Below are 25,530 nucleotides of genomic sequence, written 5' to 3' on the forward strand. Positions count from 1 at the left end.
AGCAACCACTCATCTACTTTCTGTCTCTATAGATTTGCTTATTCTAAACATTTCATCTAAATGGAAACATATAACATATAATATATATTTGAGACATTTTGCCTGGACACTTCCCTCGTCTCCATTAATTATTTCATTAATAATATATATAATAAATCATATAATGGTCATTTGTGACTGGCTTCTTTCACTTTGCATAATGTTTTATGTTGTCGAATATATCAGTACTTCAGTCCTTTTTATTGCTGAATAATGTTCCTTTTATGGCTATATCACATTTGGTATATCCATCCATCAGTTGATGGCTTGGCTTTTATGAATAACTGCTACAAACAGTTGTGTACATGTTTTTGTGTGGATATTCATTTCTTTAGTAATAGAATTTTGGGGTCATAGGCTAACTATGGTTAGTATTTTGAGGAACTGCCAGGCTATTTCCCATCAGCAATATATGTGGGCTCCGATTTCTTCACATCCTCTCCAATACTTATTATTGTCCATATTTTTTATTATAACTGTCCTACTGATGTGAAGTGATATCTCACTGTATTTTTTTTCTTAAAGATTGTATTTATTTATTCATGAGAAACACAGAGAGAGAGGCAGAGACACAGGCAGAGGGAGAAGCAGGCTCCATGCAGGGAGCCCGATGTGGGACTCGATCCCGGGTCTCCAGGATCATGCCCTCGGCTGAAGGCGGCGCTAAACCGCTGGGCCACCAGGGCTGCCCTCTCACTGTATTTTTGATTTGTGTTTCCCTGATGACTTATGATCTTGAGTATCTTTTCACATGCTTATTGCCCATTTACATGTCTCTTAGGGAGAAAATGTCTATTCATATGTGGTGCTGATTTTTTAATTGGGTTATTTGATTTTTACTGAGTTATAAGGGTTCTTTATATATTTTGGATACATGTCTTATCAGATAGATGATTTGCAAGTATTTTCTTCCATTCTGTAGGTTGTCATTTCACTTTCTTAATGCTATCATTTCTGAAAAATTTTTAATTTTGGTGTAGTTCAACTTACCTATTTTTCTTTTGTTGCTTGTGCTTTTGATCTAGTATCTGATAAACCATTGCTTAATCCAAAGTCATCAATATTTTCTACTATGTGTCCTTCTAAAACTTATAATTTTAGTCCTTAAACTAAGGTCTAAAACCTATTTTGAGTGAATTTTTGTATGCGGTACTGAGGAAGTATTTTAATTCTTTTGCATGTGGATATCCACTTGTCGCAGTACCATTTGTTGGAAAACTTCTTTCTCTGTTGGATTTTCTTGGCACTCTTGTTGAAAACCAGTTGACTGAGGGTTTTTTGATGTCTTATTATTATCTTCTGAGACCCATAAACATGGGATGCCTTTCCATTTATTTAGATCTTTTTAAATTTCTTTCAACTGTTTTATAGTTTTCATTATATAGTCTTAATGCTTCTTTTGTAATGTCATGTTTTTATAATACTTGATTATATTGACCTACTAAATTATCCTAATAGTGTGCTGAAGCCTAAGATTTTATTGTAATCACATTGTTTCTACCTATAATAGATACTTTTTTACTGTTGTTGATTGTGTGTTTGTAGGAACCTGACTCTGAGGAATCTTCATCTACTACGGTAGATAAGAGAGAGAAAGAAAATTTGTTTTGGGGACAGCAGCAGGATCTCCTTTCTGAAGACAGGGAGAAACCTTTCAGCAGAGTTCAGGTAAAGCAGAGTGAAAGGAGATAGTATAATAGAAATTAAACTAAGTGTGATTTAGACTAGGGATGCCATATTGTTGTACTGGTTTGGGATTATAGATTTAGGTTCTGTTAAGTCAAGCAAAGATTGTATTTTCCCATTTTATTTTAGTAATTTGTTTGACTATCATATTTTTTTTTTTAGATTTTATTTATCTATTTGAGAGAATGAGCACAAGAGTGAGAGAGAAAGCACAAGCAAGGGGAGGGGCAGAGAGAGAGGGAGAAGCAGACTCCCCACTGAGCAGGGAGCCCAATGTGGGGCACAATCCTAGGAACCTGGGATCGTGACCTGAGCTGAATGAAGGTAGACACTTAACCGACTGAGCCACCCAGGTGCCCCTGACTACCATATCTCTTTGAGATTATTTTAGTAATCTTATGGAGAACCTATAGTATGGCTACTACCTGGCTTTCTATATCTGGTGTTTATGTTCACTTTTAGAAAGTACAGTTCAAAAATCCATTATTTGCTGTGATGAAAGAGGAAGAGCAAAAGCAATTAGATCTTCAGGACCTTCAGGATATTCTGCCGGAAGCCCAGGATTATCTTGCAGAAGCCCAAGGTGATCTGCTGGAAACCCAGAGTGATTTGACAGGAGTCCAGAATGTTGAGCTAGAAGCTGAGAGTGTTGAACCAAGGCTCAGTATCCAGCCTATTGATCCAGAAAACCAAGCTGTTGAGCCCGAGGCCCAGGCCATTGAGCCTAAAGTCCAGGATGTTAAGATAGAAACTCAGGGTATTTTGCCAGAAGCCCAGAATATTGAACTAGAAGATGAGAGTATTATGTCCAAAGTCCAGGATTTGCTACCCAAAGAACAGTCTGTTCTTCCCAAAGACCAGAATATTCTACCCAGATGTCAGGACCAGGACTTTCTACTTAAAGACCGGGATTTTCTACCCAAGGACCAGAATATTCTACCCAGATGTCGGGACCAGGACTTCCTACCTAAAGACCAGGATTTTCTACCTAAAGACAAGAATATTGAATCCATATTTCAGGACCAGGATTTATTACCCAAAGACCAGCATTTTCTACCCAGGGATCAGGTAAAATAGAGTGGAAAGGAGATAAAACAAAAAGAAATAGCTACTTAAATTTTGGAGTGGGGTTTGCAAGCACTAAATTACAGCTGATTTGGAGTCATAGTTGGGAAAAATAGTTTCCTCATTAATTTCTCAGAAGTCTAGGGTTCTTATTAATTGTTAAAGTATTATCAGTAGCACATTACCCCTGGCCATTTACTTTTTTTTTTTTTTTTGACCTTTATTAGAAAAATATTTCTGGCAGCCATTATCTGCTTTGACAGCTGAAAGATGGAAAAAGGAGTGGCCCACAAGTGTGGGGCAGTATTTTTTACTATTCAGGTTCCAAGGCCAGCCCTCCACCAGAGATCAGCTAGGCCAAAAATAAGAACCAAGGGATCAGCAGGAAGTAAATTATGGGCTTATGTGAAAAGGAGTCTACTGTTTTCTTTTCTTTTTATATCATGTTCAGTTGTATTCTGACCTCAGTTAATGCCAGAATTCTCACTGCAGCCTCAAGTATTACTGGTTAACCTGTCTTTCTTAACTGAACAATTGATATCTTGTGTTTGTTCTTTCTTTAGAAAGCAGGTTTGAAGCAGGGAGCATCAATTTTGTTAGGCCCAAGAGAGAGAGAGGCATTTCCTCTGGCTGTCCATCAGGACCTTCAACACAGGCATCAAGATCAGGCCTCCATCATGGACAAGGTAGAACAGAAAAAGGAGAGAGACCAGCAGGAACTGAATTGTTCAGGGTTTAGTTGGGAACTTGCAAAGGTTGTTCTCAGCTAGACTTTGGAAATGACAAAAAGTATGGCTTTCGGTTTTATTCCATATTTCACATTATCTCGAGTTAAAAAAATTACTGTAAGGCTCTCAATAAAGCCTATAGCACTATTACTATCATATTATTGCTGCTGGACAATTTACAGTCCGTGTTTTTGTTTTCTTTCAGAAAGTACGCTTCAAGGAGTCATACTCTGATATGTCAAGTGAGGAAGAGAGGGAAGGCTTTTCTGTGGCAGGTCATCAGTATCTGCCTCCCAACCTCCAGGACCAGACCTTCATCAGAGATCAGGTAAAGCAGAATAAAAAGGAAATAAACACGAAATAAAATAACTGGATTGTACATATTCTCGGTAATAGGTAAAGTGTAGGGACAGGTGCAAAGACCCTGGTCTGATGACCTATACCAGTCAAATCAATTCTGTCATTCAGAAGGTTGATAAATCACATTCGTATTCTCTTATGGAATCAGACTATTTTAGCTTACTAAGATTATGCTACAACTTCTGCTGGAGCCCACAGTATTACCACAAACCCACTGTCCCCACACGAGCAGTGTAGGAAGATGTGGCAAATCTTAAATTACGAAACATATGGGGAGTTTGTTAAGACTGTTCTGTACATGGCTTAGGAGTAAAAATTCAGGTCTACAGAGTTGGGCTAAAAGTGTTACATCCTTAAAAAAATAGCATAAAATAAAAACATTATATCCTTGTTCAAGTTAAAATGTATCAGAATATCTCACCTGGTACCATTTCCCTGGAGTTGTCATTGAGACCTACAGTATCCTAGGTAGTATGTTGCCCTGGTCAGACAGTTTGGTTTCTATTTTTATTCCTTTAGAACTTGTTTCTCAAGTAAATGGCATCTTTTATGAGAGCAGAGGGAATAAGTGATGAATTGGCTCTGGAGTATCAGCAGTGTGCTAAACCTAAAACCCAGGACCGAGCCTCCCTTAGAGAGGAGGTAGAGCAGAATACAGGGGGAACACTGTCTCCTTCATAAAAGAGTAACGGAGGTGAAAGTACTTAAGATTCGGGTTGGAGCTTATCAAGCTAGTTTACATGTAGGCTACATAGAATTAGAGCTGCCAGAGTGAGGCTAAGAGCAGAACATCTTCAGTTATTTCAAAATGTGCCTGAACCTAAAGTCTGTCCAGGTGGGAAAGCATATATCTGTCCTTTGGGTTGACCAAGAGGCAGGGTTTGTGTAATACTAATTGGTTAACAGCAAATCGTTCTGCATAAACTCACATCCTGGAGCATACTTGGCTTTCTGCATTTAGTCTTATGAATACTGAAGGGCTTCTAATCTTGGCCAACTGAAGCGATACACCAAAACCAGATATGTAGTTTGCAAACCAGTTATGAGGAAGGATAAAACAAGCTGTTGACCACCTCAGAACTGCCTCAACTCTACCACCTTTAGTGTTCGTGTATGGAATTATTGGGGACATTTCATAGGATCCTTGTGGAAATGACATAAGCTTGTTTCCTGGCTGTACCTTGGGAAAATGCTAGCAACATGATAAAAATACTACTTTGCTGCCTTACTTCTTCCAAACATACTATTGAATAAAAGTTACCCTATACAAAAGAAAAAAAAAAAAAGTACCAGAATAATCTGGGATTTGCTTTAAAATAGTCCAGGAAAAATTGGGAAAAGAGACAGATGGAAAAAAGTGTTACTAATTATTGAAGTTGGGGGATGTGTATCTTGGGATTCACTATATTTTCTTTCCTACTTTGCTTTATATTTGGGGATTTTGTATTAACACATGCAAGCACACATGCACGCCAACTCTGTTATGTTACCCTCCTATAGTAGTATTTTGGAGTTGTCACTAATCATTTCTGCTTAGACAGTTTTGTATTTTGTTGTTCCTAGAGCAAGTATATCAAGCAACCCTCATCTTTTGAGAAATGGGAGATTGAAAGAAGACTGGCTTTTGGAGTACCACCGGTATGTTTCACCCAGTGTTTAAGATCTTGCCTCTCTTGGGGAATAAGTAGAGCAGAGTATAGTGAGGAATAAGTACCCCAGAATAAATTGCTTAGGTTTTGGCTCAAGTTTAACAGGGAAATATAGTAACTACTTAAGGGTTTAGTGTTAAGGCCAGTAAATAGTGAGCAAAACTATCCTGTTCTCCAGTTCTGTGATGTATCATACCATTCTGACCTGTTGAAACTCCTTCAGGCCTCTTCACTGAAGCTCTTACCATTGCCCTGGCATGATGCTCCTGCTTCAACAATTGTTATTCAATGTTTATGTTGTCTTTTAGCACAAGAACTATGGGCAGGCCTTACATAATATGACAGAGGAGAGATGGAGAAAGGAGTTATTTCTGGAGCCTCATGAATATGTTTTACGTGATACCCATGATCCAGGTTCTGCTGGACAGCAGGTAGATCAGAGTGTAGTAAACAGTAAATAGCAGAAAGTAAATTAGTTGGAGTTTGATCTGGGCTTGCTTCTAACAACAGTGCTACAGCTGTTAGTGTTATCTCTTGTTAATACTGTTAATAATATGAAAGCTTGCATTCATTAGGCACTTTCTATAACCAAAGTTCTAGAACTTTGTATTCATTGTCTCATTTCTCATTCTCACAATATCTGGGGAGATAGACACTATAATTATCCTTGTTTTAGAAATGAAGAAACTTATGATTGCTTTGTGGATACAGCTAAGATCCCTAATAGTGGCAAGGAGTGTAAAGTCTTTTTTTATGCCATGATGTATCAGACTATTCTAATAGACCTGTATAGAGTATGTCAGGGCTGTCACTGCAGCCTATAGTATTTTTACTAGCATTATGTCACTGCTCACACCTTGGTGATTGCTTTTGTATTTTTTTAGAGCTTATGCTTCAGGCAGCAGCCATCTGTTGGGACATCTGAAAGATGGCAAGAGGATTTGCGTCTGGATGACCATCAGCATCTGCCACCCAAGCACCAAAGAGAGGCTTCCAGCAGAAGACAGGTAGGGTATGGGTAATGGAATTTATTTATTTATTTGTTTTTTGTGTGTGTTTTTTTTAATTTTTTAAAAAAGTTGAATTTGCCAACATATAGCATATAACACCCAGTGCTCATCCTGCCAAGTGCCCTCCTCAGTGCCCATCACCCAGTCACCCAACCACCCACCCACCTCCCCTTTCACTACCCCTTGTTCATTTCCCAGAGTTAGGTGTCTCTCATGTTTTGTCTGGGTAATGGAATTTAGACAGGATTGTTGGCACCTACTGAGCTGGGAGTGGTAAGGCTGAGCAAAAAGCAGATTTCTTATTTTATGTCATAGTGTGTAAGATTTACCCTGACCTAAGATTACTTTAGTGCTTTCACTGAAACCTAGGATATTGTTAGGAGCACTTGCTGCCTGTTGGAAAATGTATGTTCTTTTGTAAGAGGTATATTTCTGATGGCCGGTGTCTTTTATGGCATGAGGGAGGAAGAAATGAGTGGTTTCTATGGGAGAGGGGTCAGGAAGATCTTCCACCCAATGGCCAGGCCTAGATCTCCGTCTGTAAGCTGGTAGAGCATAACATGGGATCACCAAGAAATAAACTGTTCAGAGTGTAGCCTGGAGCTTATTAGGGTTATATTGCCTAAGCTTTGATGTACTGAGTTAAGATCTATAGTTTTTCAAGAAAATGTTATAATAATGTGGCCTTCTGAGATTCCTCCATGGCTTAACTGAAGTCTAGTTTATTCCCACTAGGATTTATCACTGTCTGGATAATTTCTATCTTATGATTTTATGTTATTTTAACAACAGAGTCTTCAGGCAACCAGTGTTGTTAGGATATATAAAAGAGCTAAAGAGACATTTCCTCTTGGCTCTTTTAAGAGAGCAGAAGAAAAGGAGCATCAAGACAGAAAGTAGGATTTGGGCTGAGGTTTTCAGGACTGAACTGTAGCTCTCTGTCATTTTTAGCTTGTCTTTATGAGGCTGGCCTGAAGGTATGCTGTCATACATTGTCACTTAGATATCCTGGAGTATGCCAAATCTGTTGCATATGTCTTTTCCTTTCCCTGGATAGCCTTCTGTTTTTTAGTTCACAAAGCCAGTCCCTTCTCATCCTTCAGATTTCAGCATAAATGTTACGTCCTTGGAAAAGATTGTCCTGACCACCTTATCAAAAATAGGTCTCCTCTCTTCTGTTTTTCTCTATCCTTACATTCTCTTTCCTTCTCAGTACACAAACCAATTTGTAATAATTTATTTATTTAACATGTTTTTTCACTGGTCTATAAGCTTTATGAAGAGAGATACCTCACCTAACGTGTTTACCAGTATGTGGGCAGCCTGTAGAGTACCTGATAGTCTGGTGCCTGGTACCTGTTAGTCTCTTCTTAAATATGTTTTGAATGAATTAGTCAGACATTTATTCAACACCTTGTTAGGTGTTAGCCATTGTTTAGGCACTAAATATCAAAGATACAATTGTAAATCAGCCATAGAACTCAAATTTCAGAACTCAAATTTTTTTTTAAGTCTACAGAAGAGGGACTGATACATAAGCAGATAATTATGAAGCAACATAATTAATGGTAGAGGATGCATAGGGCATTAACTGAGCACAGAAGAGGCGTACCTAACTGTGATTGAGGGTGCTGCCTTGGTGGTTGGAACCTCTTCTTGTTCTTCCACCATACAAGCCCTGATTTCCTGGGTCAGTACTTTCCCTTTTTAGGCTCCTGAAATAACCCAGCCTTATCAGGAAAAACACGTCAATAGTATAGATTTAGATCATAGTCATACTCGGTTTACAGTCACAACTGCTTAGTCCCCTGTGCTGCTCCTTATCCTATGGCCCACACTAATGATTGTAAAGCTTAGATACCTTGTAAAGTTCTTGCTGCATCCTCATACTCAGACTTTCATGAAAAAAATAGAAGCCATCATGTGCTAATTCCCTCAGCCATTTGCTTTTTTGGCATTCTTACATATTCCTACTATCTCAGAAGAAGAGTTGTCTGTCTTTGGACCACATTCTGGATTCTCTTGCCATCCTTTCTTCTGTGTCCAATTTTGAATATTGTGAGACTCTGGCCTCTCTTGAAATCCTCTAAAGAATGTTACACTTTTTGTTTTGTTTGTCCTAGCAGGCAATCAACCTGGTTAAGTTTATATTATAAGGTCTTTCTCATCTTCTCTGAACAGTGGCTTGAATGTTAGTTCAATTTTCAAAGCCTTCATTATACTCCATTAGGTCCATCTTATGCAAGAGCAACTCCGAGGTGATTTGGGATTTTAAGCCAATTCATACACAGAGTTAAGGTATCCACTTTTCTAGCTCATTCCTCTTCAGGACACTCCACCCCTACGCTCTCCACTTAACTGCAGGCCACATTTCCTGGAATCTTTAGTTAGAATCAATGAGACAGACAGGCCCATAGTGAGCTTACTCCTTGCCCAGTGCTGAAAGTCCAGTTTCCCTTACTTTTTTGAAAGCAGAAAATGTTTTCATTTTTATTGTAGCAAAAGTAAACACAAAAAAAATAACCCAAAATTCCAGAAAAAAACTACCATCTGTCTCTGCTATGTATCATTTTCAGATTTTATCTATAACAAATAATTTTAAAAATGAGGTATGCAGTCAATTCTTGTTATTTGTAGTAGTATATAAAGTTGCTACAAACACTGAATTGGTGAATACTAAACCATTGTTCCTAGGGGAGATACAGAGTTAGGATTTTGTGAGCCTCTGATCATGTTTTGGTCATTGACTAATACCTGACTTTATTTTATGTGAATTTCTGTTTTGTTTTTGTTTTTGTTTTTAAAGATTTTGTTTATTCATGAGAGACACAGAAAGAGAGGCAGGGACACAGACAGAAGGAGAAGCAGGCTGCTCAAGGGGAGCCCAATGCGGGACTTGATCCAGGTACTCCAGGATCACCATGCCAGAGCCAAAGGTGGATGCGCCCAACCACTGAGCCACCTAGGCGTCCCTGTGAATTTCTGTTTAAAGACCTCTTATTGAATATATAATGTTGATTCATTAACATGGACTCTGAGCCAATAACACTATAGATTATTCCTGAATGAGCTTATTTAATATAAATATTTTATCTATAAAACACATCATAACCTTTTTATGCTTAGGAATACTAGATAGTACTTCAACACTGTGCTTGGGAGCCATTTTATCTTATTATATTTTTTATTTTTATTTGTTTTAAAAGATTATTTATTTTAGAAAGAGAGTAAGAGACCAAGCTGGGAGAAGGGCAGAGGGAGAGGGAGAGAAAACCTCAAACAGACTCCCTCCTTGAGCAGACTCCCCATTGAGCTTGGAGCCCAATTCGATGTGCGGCTTGATCCCAGGACCCTGAGATCATGACCTGAGCCAAAATCAAGAGTAGACTCTCATCTGACTGAGGTGCCCTGGAAGCCATTTTAAGTAGTGAGTGAAATCACCAACAAAAAAAGAGCACAAAAATGCAAAAACTTTGGCACTAAATAGACCTTGGAAAGAATACTTGGTTACAGTATGAAAGCTGAAACAAAAAGAGCAGAGCATCACTTTGTTCAGCCTCAGCTGGCAACATTCTTATCTGGTGACTCAAATTTCTCACAGCTCTGTACATGTCTATAAATGACCATAAAAGCATCACAAGTGTTAATTTTGGGATTACAAATAAATTTTGGTGAATAGGCAAATTCACAGATAAGGAACATAGAATGTTGAGGATTGACTCCGAATGATATAATCTATTTAAGTGTAAAAAGCAGTGTTTTTGTATATTCAAAGTGTTGTGTAGAGTTTGCCACAATGAGTTTTAGAACAGTTTCATCATACCCTAAAAGTCCTTACTCATTAGCAGCCAATTCCTTTTTCCTCCACCCCTCAACCCTATGCAAACTACTAACCAATTTCTCTATAGTTGCCTTTTCTGGACATTTCATATAAACGGGACCACGGAATATATGGCCTTTTGTGACTGGCTTTTTTCACTTAGTGTAATGTTTTCAAAGTTCATTGACCTTGTAGCATATAGCAGTACTTTATCCCTATCATTAGATAACATTCCATGTTATACGTATAGCACATTTTATTTATCCACTCATCAATTAATGGACATTTGGATTGTTTCTACTTCTTGGCTATTATGAATAATGTTGCTTTGAATATTTGCGTACAAGTTTTTCTGTGGATATGTGTTTTCATTTCTCTTGAATATACTAAGGGGTGGAATTGCTGGGACATATGGTGACTCTATACTTAACCTTCTGAGGAACTGCCAAACTGTTTTCCAAAGCGGCTGCACTATTTTTCATCCCTTCCAACAATGTATGAGGGTTCTAATTTCTTCACATCCTCACTAGCACTTATTATCTGCCTTTTTATTTTTTTTTAATTTTTTTTTTATCTGCCTTTTTAATTATGGCTATATTAATGAGTGTGAAGTGGTATCTCATGGTTTTGATTTACATTTCCCTGATGGTTAATGGTGAGCATCTTTTCATGTGCACATTGGCTATTTGTATATTTTTTCTTTGGAAAACTGCTTATTAGATTATCTGCCCAATTTGTAATTGAGTTATTTGTCTTTTGTGAATTCTTACTAGATTTTACATGATTTGCAAATGTTGTCTCCCATTTGGTAGACTTTTTGTTTTCTTGATGGTTTCCTTTGTAGCACAAAAGTTTTTAGTTTTAAAGAAGACTAAGTTTACTTTTTCTTTTGTGGATTGTGCTTTTGATGTCATATCTAATAAACCACCTAATCCAGGATCATGAATATTTACTCTTTAAGAATTTTATATCTCTTATATTTAGGTCTGTGATCCATTTGGAGTTGATTTTCATATATGTATATGGTAGGAATCAAATTTTATTCTCTTACAAGTGGACATCCAGTTGTCCCAACATCATTTGTTAAAATGATTCTTCTTACCCATTGAGCACTCTTGCCAAAAATCAGTTGATTGTAAATATAATGGTTTATTTCTGAACTATCACTTCTGTTCCATTGATCTATAAGTCTATTCTTTTTTATTTTTTAAGCCTGTTTTTATGCCAGTACCATACCATCTTGATTACTGTAGTTTTGTAGTAAGTTTTGAGATTGGGAAGAGTGATTCCTCCAACTGTGTTCTGTTTCAAAACCATTTTAGCTATTCTGGGTCTCTTGCATTTGAATTTAAGGATCACTCTGTCAACTTCTATAAAAAAGTCATCTGAAATTTCAGTGGAGATTGCATTAAATCCGTTGATCAATTTGGAGAGTACTGCCATTCTATCAAGTCTTCCAACCCATGAACAGATGTCTTTTCATTCATTTAGACCTCCTTTAATTTCTTCCAACAATGTTTTGTAGGCGTCAGAGTATAAAATTTACACTAACTTTGTTAACTTTAAGTAATTTTTTTATGGCATTTTAAATGGATTTTTCCATTAATTTTATTTTCAAGTATAAAGAAGTACAATTGATTATTGTATGCTGATCTTATATCCTGCCACTTTGCTATAAGATACATAACTTTAAACTAAACAAAAAGTAATATTAAGGGCAACCTGGGTTGCTCAGTGATTTAGTGCCGCCTTCAGCCCAGGGTGTGATCCTGGAGTCCTGGGATCGAGTCCCATGTCAGGCTCCCTGCATGGAGCCTGTTTCTCCCTCTGCCTGTGTCTGTGCCTCTCTCTCATTCTCTCTCTCTCTCTCTCTCTCTCTCATGAATAAATAAATAAAATCTTTTTAAAAAAGTAATATTAAGCTTACATTTCTAAAAGTTAGAGGTCATACTTTGACCAATAACAAAGTAGGTGTACCAAGTTATGTCATAAGGCTTTTCTAGTAACATGGGGGGCGGAAATTAGCTAGTTTTAATCACTTGATGTTATAATATTTTCAGATTCTTATTTGAACTCATACCCACCAAAAGAGTTATATAAATTGAAAATGATTAGATTTGAGATAATAAGGAATCTGGCTTTATATCCTGGATTCAATCCTAAGCAAACTCAGATTTCAAGTGGCCACTTTAGAAGAACTTTTATTCTGAACTTTTTTTTTTTTCCTAATTTATTTGTGAGAGACACACAGAGAGAGGCAGACATAAGCAGAGGGAGCAACAGGCTCCCTGCAGGGAGCATGATGTAAAACTTGATCCTGGGACCCTGAGATCATGACCTGAGCCAAAGGGAGACACTCAACCACTGAGCCTAGGTGCCCCTCATTCTGAACATTTTGATTTGTTATTAATTGATCCATGTTTTTGACCTGAGTCATTTTCTTTAGTTTATTGGTTTTTATTTGGTTTATTCCTTCTGAATCTGTTTCTTTCATTCTTTTAGAATTTATTTTATTTTATTGATTTTTTATTTGTTTTTATCCAATTGAGGTTAAGGTTGAGGGAGAAAAGAATCAATTGGTGAAGATATCAAAAGCATGTATAGGACTAACTTTTGGCAGTTTAGTCACTTTGTGTGACTGGACTTCTAACAGGTTTATGATGAATATCAATCAAGATTGAACACTGAATTCCAAACTCCCCTGACATTTCAGTCTGGAGTAGATCAAGAAGAAGACAAGAAAGAGGTATGTAATGATAATCGCTCTTGGACACCAATATTTCTACTATAATAGTACATGTGAAATTGGGAATAATTTCTTGTGTTCTTGCACATTAAGAGCTAATACTGCAAATTCCATGGATAAAGGCAAAGAAGTTACTTGAATCATTGTAATGTGTTGAACTTTTTTTTTTCAGGCTTCTAGGATTTAGGATACCTTAATGTAAGATCAGAGATCTGATCCTAGCGAATTTTTCCCATTAGTATGTATTTATCACAATAACTTAAAGGAAGAGTTTTAACTTATGACTTCCTTTTCATTTTTAAGATTTTATTTATTTATTCATGAGAGACACACAGAGACACAGGCAGAGGGAGAAGCAGGTTCCCTGAAGGGAGCCTGATGCAGGACTTGATCTCAGGACCCCGGGATCACACCCTGAGCCAAAGGCAAATAAATGCTCAGCCGCTGAGCCACCCAGGCATCCTGACTTCCTTTTTTTCCTCCTCAATCTAAAGTTAGTTAAACCAGCAGTTTTTAACACTGCCCACATGCCAGAATCAGATGTGGAGCTTTTTTCGAAATACAAATGCCTGGACCCAAACAGATCTATTAGATCCGTATGTGCAAAGGTAGGTTTGGGGCATCTTGTGTTTTTAAAAAACACCACTGATGCTTGTGTTGGCCTCAGAATTAAGAATCAGCTATTATACTTTTAATAATTTTTACCAGAAGGACATAAGCTACTCAGAGGGCAAAACCATGTCTGTATGTACACTAGTGCCCTTTGAGTAGCTCGTGTCCTGCGAATGTATAAACCCACAGGGCAATAGCACTTGCTTTTATTATATTTGTTCCTCCGCCCTTTTTTTAGAAGTGGGACAGAGGGAGAGGGAGAGAGAGAATCCCAAGCAGGTTCACGCCCAGCATGAGCCCAACATGGGGCTTGATCTTACAACTCTGAGATCATGACCTGAGCTATAATCAAGAGTAAGTCATTTAACCACTTAAACTATACAGAAGCCCCTATACTTGTTCCCTTTTAAAGTATGGTGCTCAGATATTCCTCAGTCCTTCTTCCTTCTTACTATATTAAGCTAGGCTTAGAGTTTACTTTTGTGTTGTAATTTCAATTTTGAGAGGCACCTGGGTGGCTCAGTGGTTTGAGTGTCTGCCTTTGGCTCAGGTCATGATCCCAGAGTTCTGGGATCGAGTGCCACATCCGGCTCCCTGCAGGGAGCCTGTTTCTCTCTCTGCCTATGTCTCTGCTTCTCTCTCTTTGTCTCTCATGAATAAATAAATAAAATATTTTTTAAAAATTTCTTTTTGAAAATTTAAAGTGACTATTGTTTTTTTATAAAATACCTGTCACATTCTTTCCTTGGCCCTGCTTCTTTGGTACAGATTACTTGGGAACACAGAGTAAATATAGTAACATATCGTATCAAATACAGTTATTTCCTCAAGTGCTCTTGACAAAGGACTATAGTGAGGGCAAACTAAATTAGTACTTCTTTCTCTGATTTGTCTGTAATGTTTAATAGCTATGTGCTTGAGAATATAAAGCTCTTGCTGTATGTGATATTATCCTAGGTCACCGTAAAATGGAAGGAAGTTAAGGACTTAATTTCATGTGACTTTTGTATCACATAGTATGTCTGTGGCACAGGCGTATTGTCCTTCCTGGGAAAGTCCTCTGAGAGCCGAATCTTAACAATTTTAACCTCTTTTCTTTAGCGTCAAAAGCAATACCTGAGATATAGACGACTTTTCATGGATATTGAGAGAGAACAAGTAAAAGAACAACAAAGGCAAAAAGAACATCAGAAGAAAGTTGAAAAGTAAGTTCTTTGATCCTTATTGTGAGCCTTAAATTACTAATTAGGATGATTATGAAAGCTAAGTTTTAAAAATAATCAGGCAAAAAAATAAAAAAATAAAAACAATCAGGCAGTGGTTTTGTCTTTTGATCCTTAGTAGAAACAACTTTTTTCATATGGATAGAAGTATGAAAAGGTAATAAAGGTCTATGGTTTTTTTTTTTTTTAAGATTTTATTTATTTATTCATGAGAGACACAGAGAGAGAGAGGCAGGGACACAGGCAGAGGGATAAGCGGACTCCATGCAGGGAGCCTGACGTGGGACTCGATCCCGGGTCTCCAGGATCACACCTTGGGCTGAAGGCGGCGCTAAACCGCTGAGCCACCTGGGCTGCCCAGGGCTATGTTTTTTTAATAGACTTTTTTTTTTTTTTTTAACTGTTGTAAGTTTATAACAAAATTAAGCAGAAAGTACAGAGATTTTTATTTACCCCCTTGCAGTATACATGGTCTGCCCCCTCCACTGTCAACATCCTGCATCACAATGGTACAATTGTTACAACTGATAAACCTCCATTAGCACATTATAATCCATATTTTACTTTAGGATGCACTCTTGTTGTTATACATTCTTGTAGATTCTGACAAATATATAATGACATATCCACATAATATAATATCATACAGATAAGTTTTACTGCCCTAAAAATGTTTTGTGTTCCAGCTATTCATTTTTCTTCTTCCCTCCCCCCCAGCCCATGTCAACTACTGATCTTTTTGCTGTCTCCATTGTTTTTGCCATTTCCAGAATGTCATACAGTTGTTATACAATATGTAGTCTTCTCAAATTGTTTATCTTCCACTCACTAATATACATTTAAGTTTCCTCTAATACCTTTTCATGGTTTGACAGCTCATTTCTTTTTAGTTCTGAGTAATATTCTATTATCTGGTTGTACCACAGTTTATCCAGTTACCTTCTGAAGGACTTCTTGTTTCTTTTCAAAGATATGGCAGTTATAAATAAAGATGTTTTAAATATCTATGTGCAAGATTCATGTGGGTGTATGTTTTCATGTCATTTTGGTAAATACCAAGTAGTATGTTTGCTGGATTATATGGTAAGAGTATGTTTACTTATGAAAGAAACTACCAAACTTTATTCCAAAGTACCATTTTGCATTTCTGTCAGCAATGAACAAAAGCTCCTGTTGCTTCAGATCCTCTCCAGCATTTGGTGTTAGTGTTTTGGATTTCAGCCATTCTAACAGTTGTGTAGTAGTATCTCATTGTTGTTTTAGTGTGCAATTCCCTAATAACATGATGTGGAACATGTTTTCATATGCATTTTCTTTGGTGAGGTGTCTATTTAGGTCTTTGGCTCATTTTTTAATTGGGTTGTTTTCTTATTCTTGAGTTTTAAGAGTTTTTTGTAGTTCTGGATAATTGTCCTTTACCAATTTTTTTTTTCATAAGTATTTCCCCTCATCTGTGGCTTTAATTCACATTCTTTTGACACTGTCTTTTGGAAAGCAGAAGGTTTTAATTTTAATGAAGTCCAGCTTGTAATTTTTTTTTATGTATCATGCCTTAGGTATATTATCTAAAAAATTATTGCCATACTCAAAGTCACCTAGATTTTTCTTTTTTTTCCTTAAGATTTTACTTATTTATTTGAGAGAGAGCATTGGGGTGGTAGAGGGAAGGTCAGAGGGAGAAGGACAAGCAGGCTGCCCCCTGAACAGGGAGTCCAATGTGGCTGTGTCCCAGGACTCTGAGATCATGACCTGAGCCGAGGGCAGGCGCTTAACCGACTGAGCCACCTAGGCACCCCTCACCTAGATTTTTTTGTGTGTTGTCTCTTAAGAGTTTTATCATTTTGTGTTTTACACGTAGCTCTATGATCCATTTTGAGTTAATTTTTATAAGGGGTATAAGGTCTGTGTCTGGATTCATTTTTCTGCACATATTCATTTGTTCCTACCCCATTTGTTGAAAAGACTATCTCTGCTCTATTGTATTGCATTTGCTCCTTTTTCAAAGATCAGTTAACTATATTTATGTAGGTCTATTTCTGGGCTCTCTGTTCTATTCCACTGACCTATTTGTCAATTCTTTTGCCAATACCACACTGTCTTAAAAGAGAAGTGATGCATGAGAGACTCACTTTAGCTTTAAGGACACATACAGGCTGAAAGTGAAGGGATGGAAAAAGATACTCCATGCAAATGAGCACCAAAATAGAGTGGGAGTGTCTATCCTTATATCAGACAAAATAGATTTTCAGTTGAAAGAGTCACAATAGACAAAGAAGGTCGTGTATAAAGGGGTAAATTAATCAAGATGATATAACAATTATAAATATTTATGCACTCAATATCAGAGTATCTAAATGCAGTGCTCACTTTGGCAGCACATGTAGAGAGTACCTAAGCAACAACAAATCCAAATAGAACTGAAAGTTTCATACCTTAAACAATGGATAGATCATCCAGACAGAAAATTAATAAGGAAACATATGTTTTGAACAGCCCTATAGACCAAATGGGCCTAACAGACATATGCAGAACAATCTATTTAATAGCAGTAGAATACACATTCAAGAACATTCTTCAAGATTGATCATATGCCACTTTGGCCATGACACAAGTCTTTTTTTTTTTTTTTTTTTTTTTTTTTAATTCATAGAGACACAGAAAGAGAGAGAGGCAGAGACACAGGCAGAGGGAGAAATAGGCTCCACGCAGGGAGCCCGACATGGGATTCGATCCCAGGTCCTCAAGATCACACCCTGGGCTGCAGGCGGCACTAAACCGCTGCACTACCAGGGCTGCCCCCATGACACAAGTCTTAACAAATTCAGTGATACATTGAGTATAATACTCAATCAGTGTATCATACTGATTGAGTTGTAGTTGTTGAACCTTCCTTGCATCCTTGGAATAAATCCCACTTGATTCCAGTATAAGATCCTTTTAATGTAGTGTTGAATTCAGTTTGTTAGTATTTTGTTGAGACTTTTCACATCGATATTTGTCAGGGATACTGGACTGTAATTTTATTTTCTTATGGTGACCCCATCTGGTTTTTGTATCAGGGTAGACCTTGCAATGAGTTGGAAAGTATTCCTTCCTCTTCAGTTTTTGGAAGAATTTGGAAAGGACTGGTATTAATTTTTTAAACGTTTAGTAGAATTCACCAGTGAAGCCAGGTCCAGGGTTTTTGTTTAATGGGAAGTTTTTGATTACTGATTCAGTCTCCTTACCTGCAGTTGGTCTGTTTAGATTTTTTATTTCTTCACATTTCAGTCTGGATATGTTGCATGTTTTTAGAAATTTATTTATTTGAGTCCTCTTTTTTTTTTCTCCTGGTTAAAATAACCAAGCATTTCAATTCTGTTTATCTTTTCAAAGAATCAACTCTTAGTATCATTGATCTCTACTTTTTTCCTGTTCTCTATATCATTTATTTCTGCTCTGATATTTATTATTTCCTTTCTTCTGGCTAACTTTGAGCTTAGATTGAAATTATATCCAGTTTCTTCCAAACACATTGGTATGTAAGTAGAAATTAGTAACGAGGAAAATTGGAAAATTCACAAATATATGAAAGTCCTGCATTAACAAAATGGAAGATAAAAATCATGTGATCATCTTAATAGATGCAGAAAAAGCATTTGACAAAATTCAATGTCCATTTTGATAAAAACTCTCAAGAAACTGATATAGAGGGAATGTACCTCAACACAATAAATCCCTACATGACAAGCCTACAGCTATTACACTCCACGGTGAAAAGCTGAAATCATGGGGTGCCTGGGTGGCTCAGTTGGTCAAGTATCCAACTCTTAGTTTTGGCTCAGTTCATGATTTCATGGCTCTTGAGATTGAGCCCCTGTAGGGCCCCACACTCACTGGGGATCTGCTTGAAGATTCTCTCTTTTTGCCCCCCCCCTTACTCGCCCCTGTGCTCTTGTTCTCTCTCAAATATTTTTTCAAAAAAATAAAAGCTGAAATCTTTTCTTTTAAGATCGGGAACAAGACAAGGATGCCCACTCTCCCTACTTATATTCAACTTCGTACTGGAAGTCCTAGCCAGAGCATTTAGGCAAGAAAAAGAAATAAAAGACATCCAAATTGGAAAGGAATAATCAAACTGTAACCATTTGCAGATTACAATATTATATATGGAAAATCTTAATAACTCTACAAAAACTTGTCCGAACTAATAAATGAATTTAGTAACTCCTGTATTTTGTAGGATACAAAATCAATTTACAAAAATCAGTTGTGTTTCTATATACTAACAATGAACTATCAGAAAGAGAAACTAAGAAAATAATCCTTTTTAAAAAAATTTTATTTAGTTATTCATGAAAGACAGAGAAAGAGGCAGGGACACACACAGGCGGAGGGAGAAGCAGGCTCCATGCAGGGAGCCCAACGTGGGACTCGATCCCGGGTCTCCAAGATCGCTCCCTGGGCTGCAGGCAGGGAGCCATCCAGGCTAAACCGCTGAGCCACCCAGGGATCCCCAAAAATAATCCTATTTACAAAACTTCAAAAAGAATAAAATACTTAGGAAAAAATTTAACCAAGGAAGTGAAAGATCTATATACTAAAAGCTGAAACATTGATGAAAGAAAGCAAAGATGACGCAAATAAATGGAAAGATATTCCTATCTCATAAATTGGAAGAAATAATATTGGTAAAATGTTCATACTTTCTAAAGCAATATACAGAGTTAATGCAGTTCCTATCAAAGTTCTAGAGCAGAAACAGAAAAGACCATGCCAAATCTAAAATCTGCATGGAGCCACAAAAGACCTTGAATAGTGAAAGAAATCTTTTTTCTTTGAAGATTTATTGGTTTATTTTAGAGAGAGAGAAAGAGCACATATGCATGTAAAGGGTAAGGGGCAGAGGGAGAGAAAGAATCTCTAGCAGACTCCCCACTGAGTGCACCCCCGCCCCCAACATGGAGCTGGATCCCATAACCCTGAGATCATGACCTGAGCTGAAATCACAAGTTGGATACTCAACTGCATGAGCCACCCCGGTGACCCAGTGAAAGAAGTCTTGAGAAAGGAGAACAAAACTGGAAGTATTACACTTGCTGATTTAAAGCTGTATTACAAAGCTGTAGTAGTCCAAACAGTATGGTAGTGACATAAAACAGATACACAGATCAATGGGACAGAATAAAGAGCCCAGAAATAAATCAGTAAATTTACGGCCAAGCAGTCTGGCACATTTCCCTTACAATGGCAAAAGGATAGTCTCTTCAATAAGTGGTGTTGGCAAAACTAGATATCCACATGCAAAAGAATGCCCATAACTTACACCATCAAAAGTCAACTCAGAATCAATTAAAGACTTGACTATAAAACCTGAAACTATAAGACTCCTGGAAGAAAACATAGGGGTATGCTTCTTGACATTAATCTTGGCAACGATTTTTGAATATGACATTGTAGTAAGTACAGCACCAAAGCTAAAAGAATCAGGTGGAACTGTATCAAACTAAAAGACTTCACTCAGTATAGCAAAGGAGATAGTCAACAAAATGAAAAGGTTACCTGTGGAATAGAAGAAAATGTTTGGAAAGTATGTACCTGATAAAATGTTCATATCTAGGTTGATGAGGAACTTACAGTTCAATAGACCCAATTAAAAAATGGTCAAAGGACCTAAATAGACATTTTTTCAAGAAGACATACAAATGACCAATAAGTACTTAAAAAAGTGCTCAACATTACTAATCAAGGAAGTGCAAATCAAAAACATAATGAGATATCACATCATTTGAATGGCTGTTCTCAAAAAGATAAGAGATAAGTGCTAGCAAGGATGTGGAGAAAAAGGAAACTTGTACACTATCGGTGAGAATGTAAATTGGTGCAGTCACTATGGAAAAATAATATGGAAGTTCCTCAAAAAAGTAAAAATAGAACTACTGTATGACCCAGCGATCCCACTTCTGGGTATATACCTGAAGGAAATCAAGTCACTGTCTCACAGAGGTATTTGCACCCCCATGTTCATTGCAAGATTATGCCCAATAGCTAGGACATGGAAAACCTTTTAAGTGTCAACAGATGAATGGATAAAATGTGGTACATATAAATTGGAATATTATTCAGCCACGAAAAAGGGAAATATTGCTGTTTCTGCCATGGATGAACCTTGAGGCTTTATGCTAAGTGAAATAAATCAGAGAAAGAAATACGTTATGACCTTACTTATGTGGGAAACCTAAAAAAATGAACTCATAGAAACAGAGATAGATTGGTGTTTGCCAGGACCTGGGGGGTGGGGGAAATGAGATGGTGGTGAAAGGCTGCAGACTTTCAGTTATAAAGGAATTCAGGGATCCAATAATGTACAGTGTAGAGACTATCATTACAGTACTATATCATATACTTGACATTTGCTAAGAGAGTAGATTTTATATGTTCTCATCACACACACAAAAGGTAAGTGTGAAGTAAGAAAAGTTTTAACTAATACCGTGGTAATCAGTCCACACTTTATATGTACATGAAATCATTGATATATATTGTACACCTTAAAGTTATACAATGGTTTTGCCAATTATTTCTCAATAAAGCTGTGGGGGAAAATGTGAATTCCAGAGCAAAGACCTCACTTCTGATCCATCCCTGAGAGTGATTCTGCATTTATTCAGCAAACATTAATGTGGCATTTTTCATATCATGGGACTGTCCTAGGCATAGGCAGTACAAAGATAAATATAATGTAGTTCCTCTTCTTGAGGAATCTAAGGTGGATGGGGGAATAATTGTATATAAACAAGTAGTATAATTATTACAATAGAAGAATTAGGAAAAAAAATAGAAGAACTAGGTACAGAGTCCCTGTGAATACAGAAGAGGGATTACTGATTCCATCTGGAAAGTCAGAGAAATTACTACATTTCTGTTGGCCTAGATGGATAAATATGTGTTCATTGGGGAAGCAGATAAGGATGGTGAAGTAGAAAAATAACCATAAACTGAGAGTGGAAGCAAATAATCGTATTCATACAGAGTTTTATAATTTAGAAGGGCTTTCATACATTATTTCATTTGGTATTTTCCAACAATCAAACATTTATTAAGAGTATGGCACATACCGGGTAGTGCATTATATGCTGAGAATATTAAATATGAATATGTGGTAGGATAGTGGTTCATAGCACAGTCTTGGAATCAAATAGCCCTAGGGTTGAATTTACAACTTGTTAGCTGTATAACCTTCAAAATGTTTCTTTCTTTCTTTTTTTTTTTTTAAGATTTTATTTATTTATTCATGAGAGACACACAGAGAGGCAGAGACACAGGCAGAGAGGGAAGCAGGCCCCGTGCAGGGAGCCCGATGCGGGACTCATCCGGGGACTCCAGGATCACACCCTGGGCTACAGGCGGCGCTAAACCATTGCGCCACAGGGGCTGCCCTGTTTCTTTATTTCTGAGATTCAGTATTTTTAATTATAAAATGAGGATTATAATCCCTGGCTCCTAGGTTGTTGCTAGAATTAAATGGAGAAATACATGTAAAATACTTAACATTGTATTTGGCACTTAATAAAAACATGATAAATAGTACCTTTTATGGCCATGATGATGATAGTGGTGGTGGTGGTGATGATGATGATGATAATGATGGTGATAGTGATGATAATGGTGGTAAATAGGATGATCACCAAAGGAGGCCAGACAAACAGAAAAGAGATGAAAATAATAATTATAATGCTACATGAGAAGTAAGGCAGAGACAGTCTCAGGAGGTCAAGAAAGGCTTTATATATAGTTAGGTTAATACTCAAGCTGGATCTTGAATCATGAACTGGAATTTGCTAGATGGTTATAGAAATTAGTATGAAGTATAAGATATGTGTGGCAAATGGTATGAAAACTGGGGGAGGCTAAATTGGTGGAAGTAAAGGGGCAGAGGGGCTATCAAAAGGCTGTTGGAAGATTTTAAGACTAAGTCTTTTGTCAGATTTGTGTTTTAGAAAGATCATTCTGGTCAGGAGAGGACAGAAAACTAAGGCAGAGTCTAGTTAGTAAGTTATTTTAGTAGTTAAGGTAGGATATGATGGAGACATTGGGAACAGAGTCATATATTTAATAAAATTAAAGAAATAGAATCCATAGGACTCAATGACCAGTTGGGTTTGGTGTTGAGAGGAGTCAAGGGTAGTTTCTCACTTTATTCTTGGATAACTAAATGGTAGGATCATTAACAGGTATGCAATGGCCACAGAAGAACTAGATTTGACAGAAAGCTAGCAAGTTCAGTTTAGGACATTGAATGTGAGAAGCCTGTGGAACATTAAGGGAGGGCTGACTTACACACATTTGGGAATAAGGAACTAGAGTTCTGGCAGCAATGAGAACTTAAGATTTCTTTAGGAATTTTCAATATTTGTTTCAACATGAATTGGGACTAAGCACAGAGCTACTTCTGAGGGACAGATAACCAAGAGGAGCTTTCGTTGGTCTTTGGGCACTGAATTAGCAAAATTGGAAACTTTGAGGAGTCTCAGACACTTGGTTAGTTTTCTCCTCAAGACATTTGCCAAATCTAAATATGTGCAGTAAAGAAGACTAAAGGTCTAAGTTGAAAACTTCTGGGAAGCAGAGAAAAATTTTCTATAATGTTATAGTACATCTGGAGTTCAGGACCCACCAGGGTGAAAAAGGGGAGCTTGGACCCAGTGAATATCCCAGTTTTCAATCAAAAAGAGACTGAATAGTGGGCAGCCCAGGTGGCTCAGCAGTTTAGCACTGCCTTCGGCCCAGGGCGTGATCCTGGAGACTCCGGATCGAGTCCCACGTCGGGCTCCCTGCATGAGCCTGCCTCTCCCTCTGCCTGTGTCTCTGCCTCTGTCTTTCTCTCTGTGTGTCTCTCATGAATAAATGAATAAAATCTTTTTAAAAAAAGAGAGACTGAAGAGTTCTACAGGAACATGGAGAGTTCTACACTAACAAGATGGTCTAATGGTTCTAACCAACTGTAGAATAAGCCTTACCTAAACTCTAAAGCAGCCTTGATTCTGCTGAGTGCCTGACTGGAATAAGGTGATGAACCCCGCATTCTCTGCCTAGCAGAGATAAGGGTGAGCTTTTTCTGGTCATAGATAACATCATTTGGAGTTTCTAAATTTTTTTTTTAAGATTCTATTTATTCATGAGAGAGAGAGAGAGAGAGAGAAGCAGAGACACAGGCAGAGGAAGAGGCAGGCTCCATGCAGGGAGCCCGATGTGGGACTCAGTCCTGGGACTCCAGGATCATGCCCTGCATTGAACACAGGTGCTAAACCACTGAGCCACCAAGGGATCCCCTCTAAATTTGTTTTAAAACAACATTCAGCATTCAATCAGAATTTTTTAGGCATGTCAAGAGATAATACCAGATGACCAAAAGCCAAAAGGAAAAGAAACAACAGAAGCAGACTCACAGATGATTCAGGTATTGGTATTAGCAGACAAGGACTTTAAAACTGTTGACTAATATACTCAAGTAAATAAAGGAAAAGATGAAGAAAAGAGATGAAGATATGCAGAATTTCACAAAAGAACTGGAATCTATAAAATAGAATAAAATAGAAAGTCTGGAGTTGACAAATATAATCTTAAAATAGGAACTCAGTAGGTACACAATGAGATACCACTTCATTCTCATTGGAATAGCTTTAAAAAAAAAAAAAGAACAACGAACTTAACAGTACCAGATATTGGCAAGGATATAGACTAATTATAACTGATGTATTGTTTATGAAAGTGGAAAAGAGCATAACCCCTTTGGAAAACCATTTAGTATTTTATATAGTGCAACATACATCTACTACTAGATATTTCCTCAAGGAAAATGAAAACATTTATGAAAACACTGAACAATGATAAGAATATATTCCTTTTATGTGTCCATGGCACACTTACCAATATTGATTATTTCCTGGGTTATTTTTCAGAGTATATTCTCTGACTATAGTGATGTTAAGTTAGAAATTAATGAGCAGTACGTTTTAAAAGAATTCTGAGTCAAAGATAAAGTTACAATGGAAATTATTAGGAAATGCTTTGAAGGGCAGCCCCGGTGGCGCAGCAGTTTAGCGCCGCCTGCAGTCTGGGGTGTGATCCTGGAGACCCGGGATCGAGTCCCACATCGGGCTTCCTGTATGGAGCCTGCTTCTCCCTCTGCCTGTGTCTCTGCCCCTCTCTCTGTTTCTATGAATAAATAAAATCTTAAAAAAAAAAAAAAAAAAAAAAAGAAAAGAAAAAACGCTATTTAAAAAAAAAGAAAGGAAATGCTTTGAAGAGAATAATAAGGAAGGTAAAACATATCAAAACTTGTCAGATGCAGCTAAAGCAGTGCTTAGAAGGAATGTTGGAGCCTTTAATTGCAATTATCAGAAAAAGTAAAAAGACTAAAAATCAATGTTTTAACTTTCCATCTCTAAAAAGCTAAGAATAATAGCAAATCATACAGGAAGAAAGAAGTCATAAAGAGCAGGAATCAGGGGCACCTGGGTGGCTCACTTCGTTAAGAGTCTGCCTTTGGCTGGGGTCATGATCCCAGGGTCCTGGGATTGAGCCCTGCATCAGGCTCCCTGCTGCTCCCT

At 37.3% G+C, this 25,530-nt stretch overlaps 1 protein-coding gene across 16 annotated transcripts in view; it reads left to right on the forward strand.

Moving 5' to 3' along the window:
- CCDC15 (coiled-coil domain containing 15) overlaps positions 1–25,530 on the forward strand; it is an 81,713-nt gene that overhangs the window by 15,629 nt on the left and 40,554 nt on the right. For 10 of the 16 annotated variants that reach the window (XR_013377069.1, XR_013377070.1, XM_077894019.1 and 7 more), the window contains 9 exons: positions 1,585–1,707; positions 2,188–2,793; positions 3,354–3,476; positions 3,724–3,846; positions 5,442–5,516; positions 5,836–5,958; positions 6,412–6,534; positions 13,011–13,103; positions 14,817–14,920. Coding sequence is in view for 13 of the 16 variants with exons in the window: in XM_077894019.1 (XP_077750145.1) it covers positions 1,585–1,707; positions 2,188–2,793; positions 3,354–3,476; positions 3,724–3,846; positions 5,442–5,516; positions 5,836–5,958; positions 6,412–6,534; positions 13,011–13,103; positions 14,817–14,920 (1,493 nt within the window). In the remaining 3 variants the exon portion in view is untranslated. The remainder of the gene's footprint in view (positions 1–1,584; positions 1,708–2,187; positions 2,794–3,353; positions 3,477–3,723; positions 3,847–5,441; positions 5,517–5,835; positions 5,959–6,411; positions 6,535–13,010; positions 13,104–14,816; positions 14,921–25,530) is intronic. The other 6 variants (XR_013377072.1, XM_077894025.1, XM_077894015.1 and 3 more) reach the window with 4 other exon arrangements.

Source organism: Canis aureus, chromosome 3 (assembly GCF_053574225.1).
Source record: "Canis aureus isolate CA01 chromosome 3, VMU_Caureus_v.1.0, whole genome shotgun sequence".
NCBI lineage: Eukaryota > Metazoa > Chordata > Mammalia > Carnivora > Canidae > Canis > Canis aureus.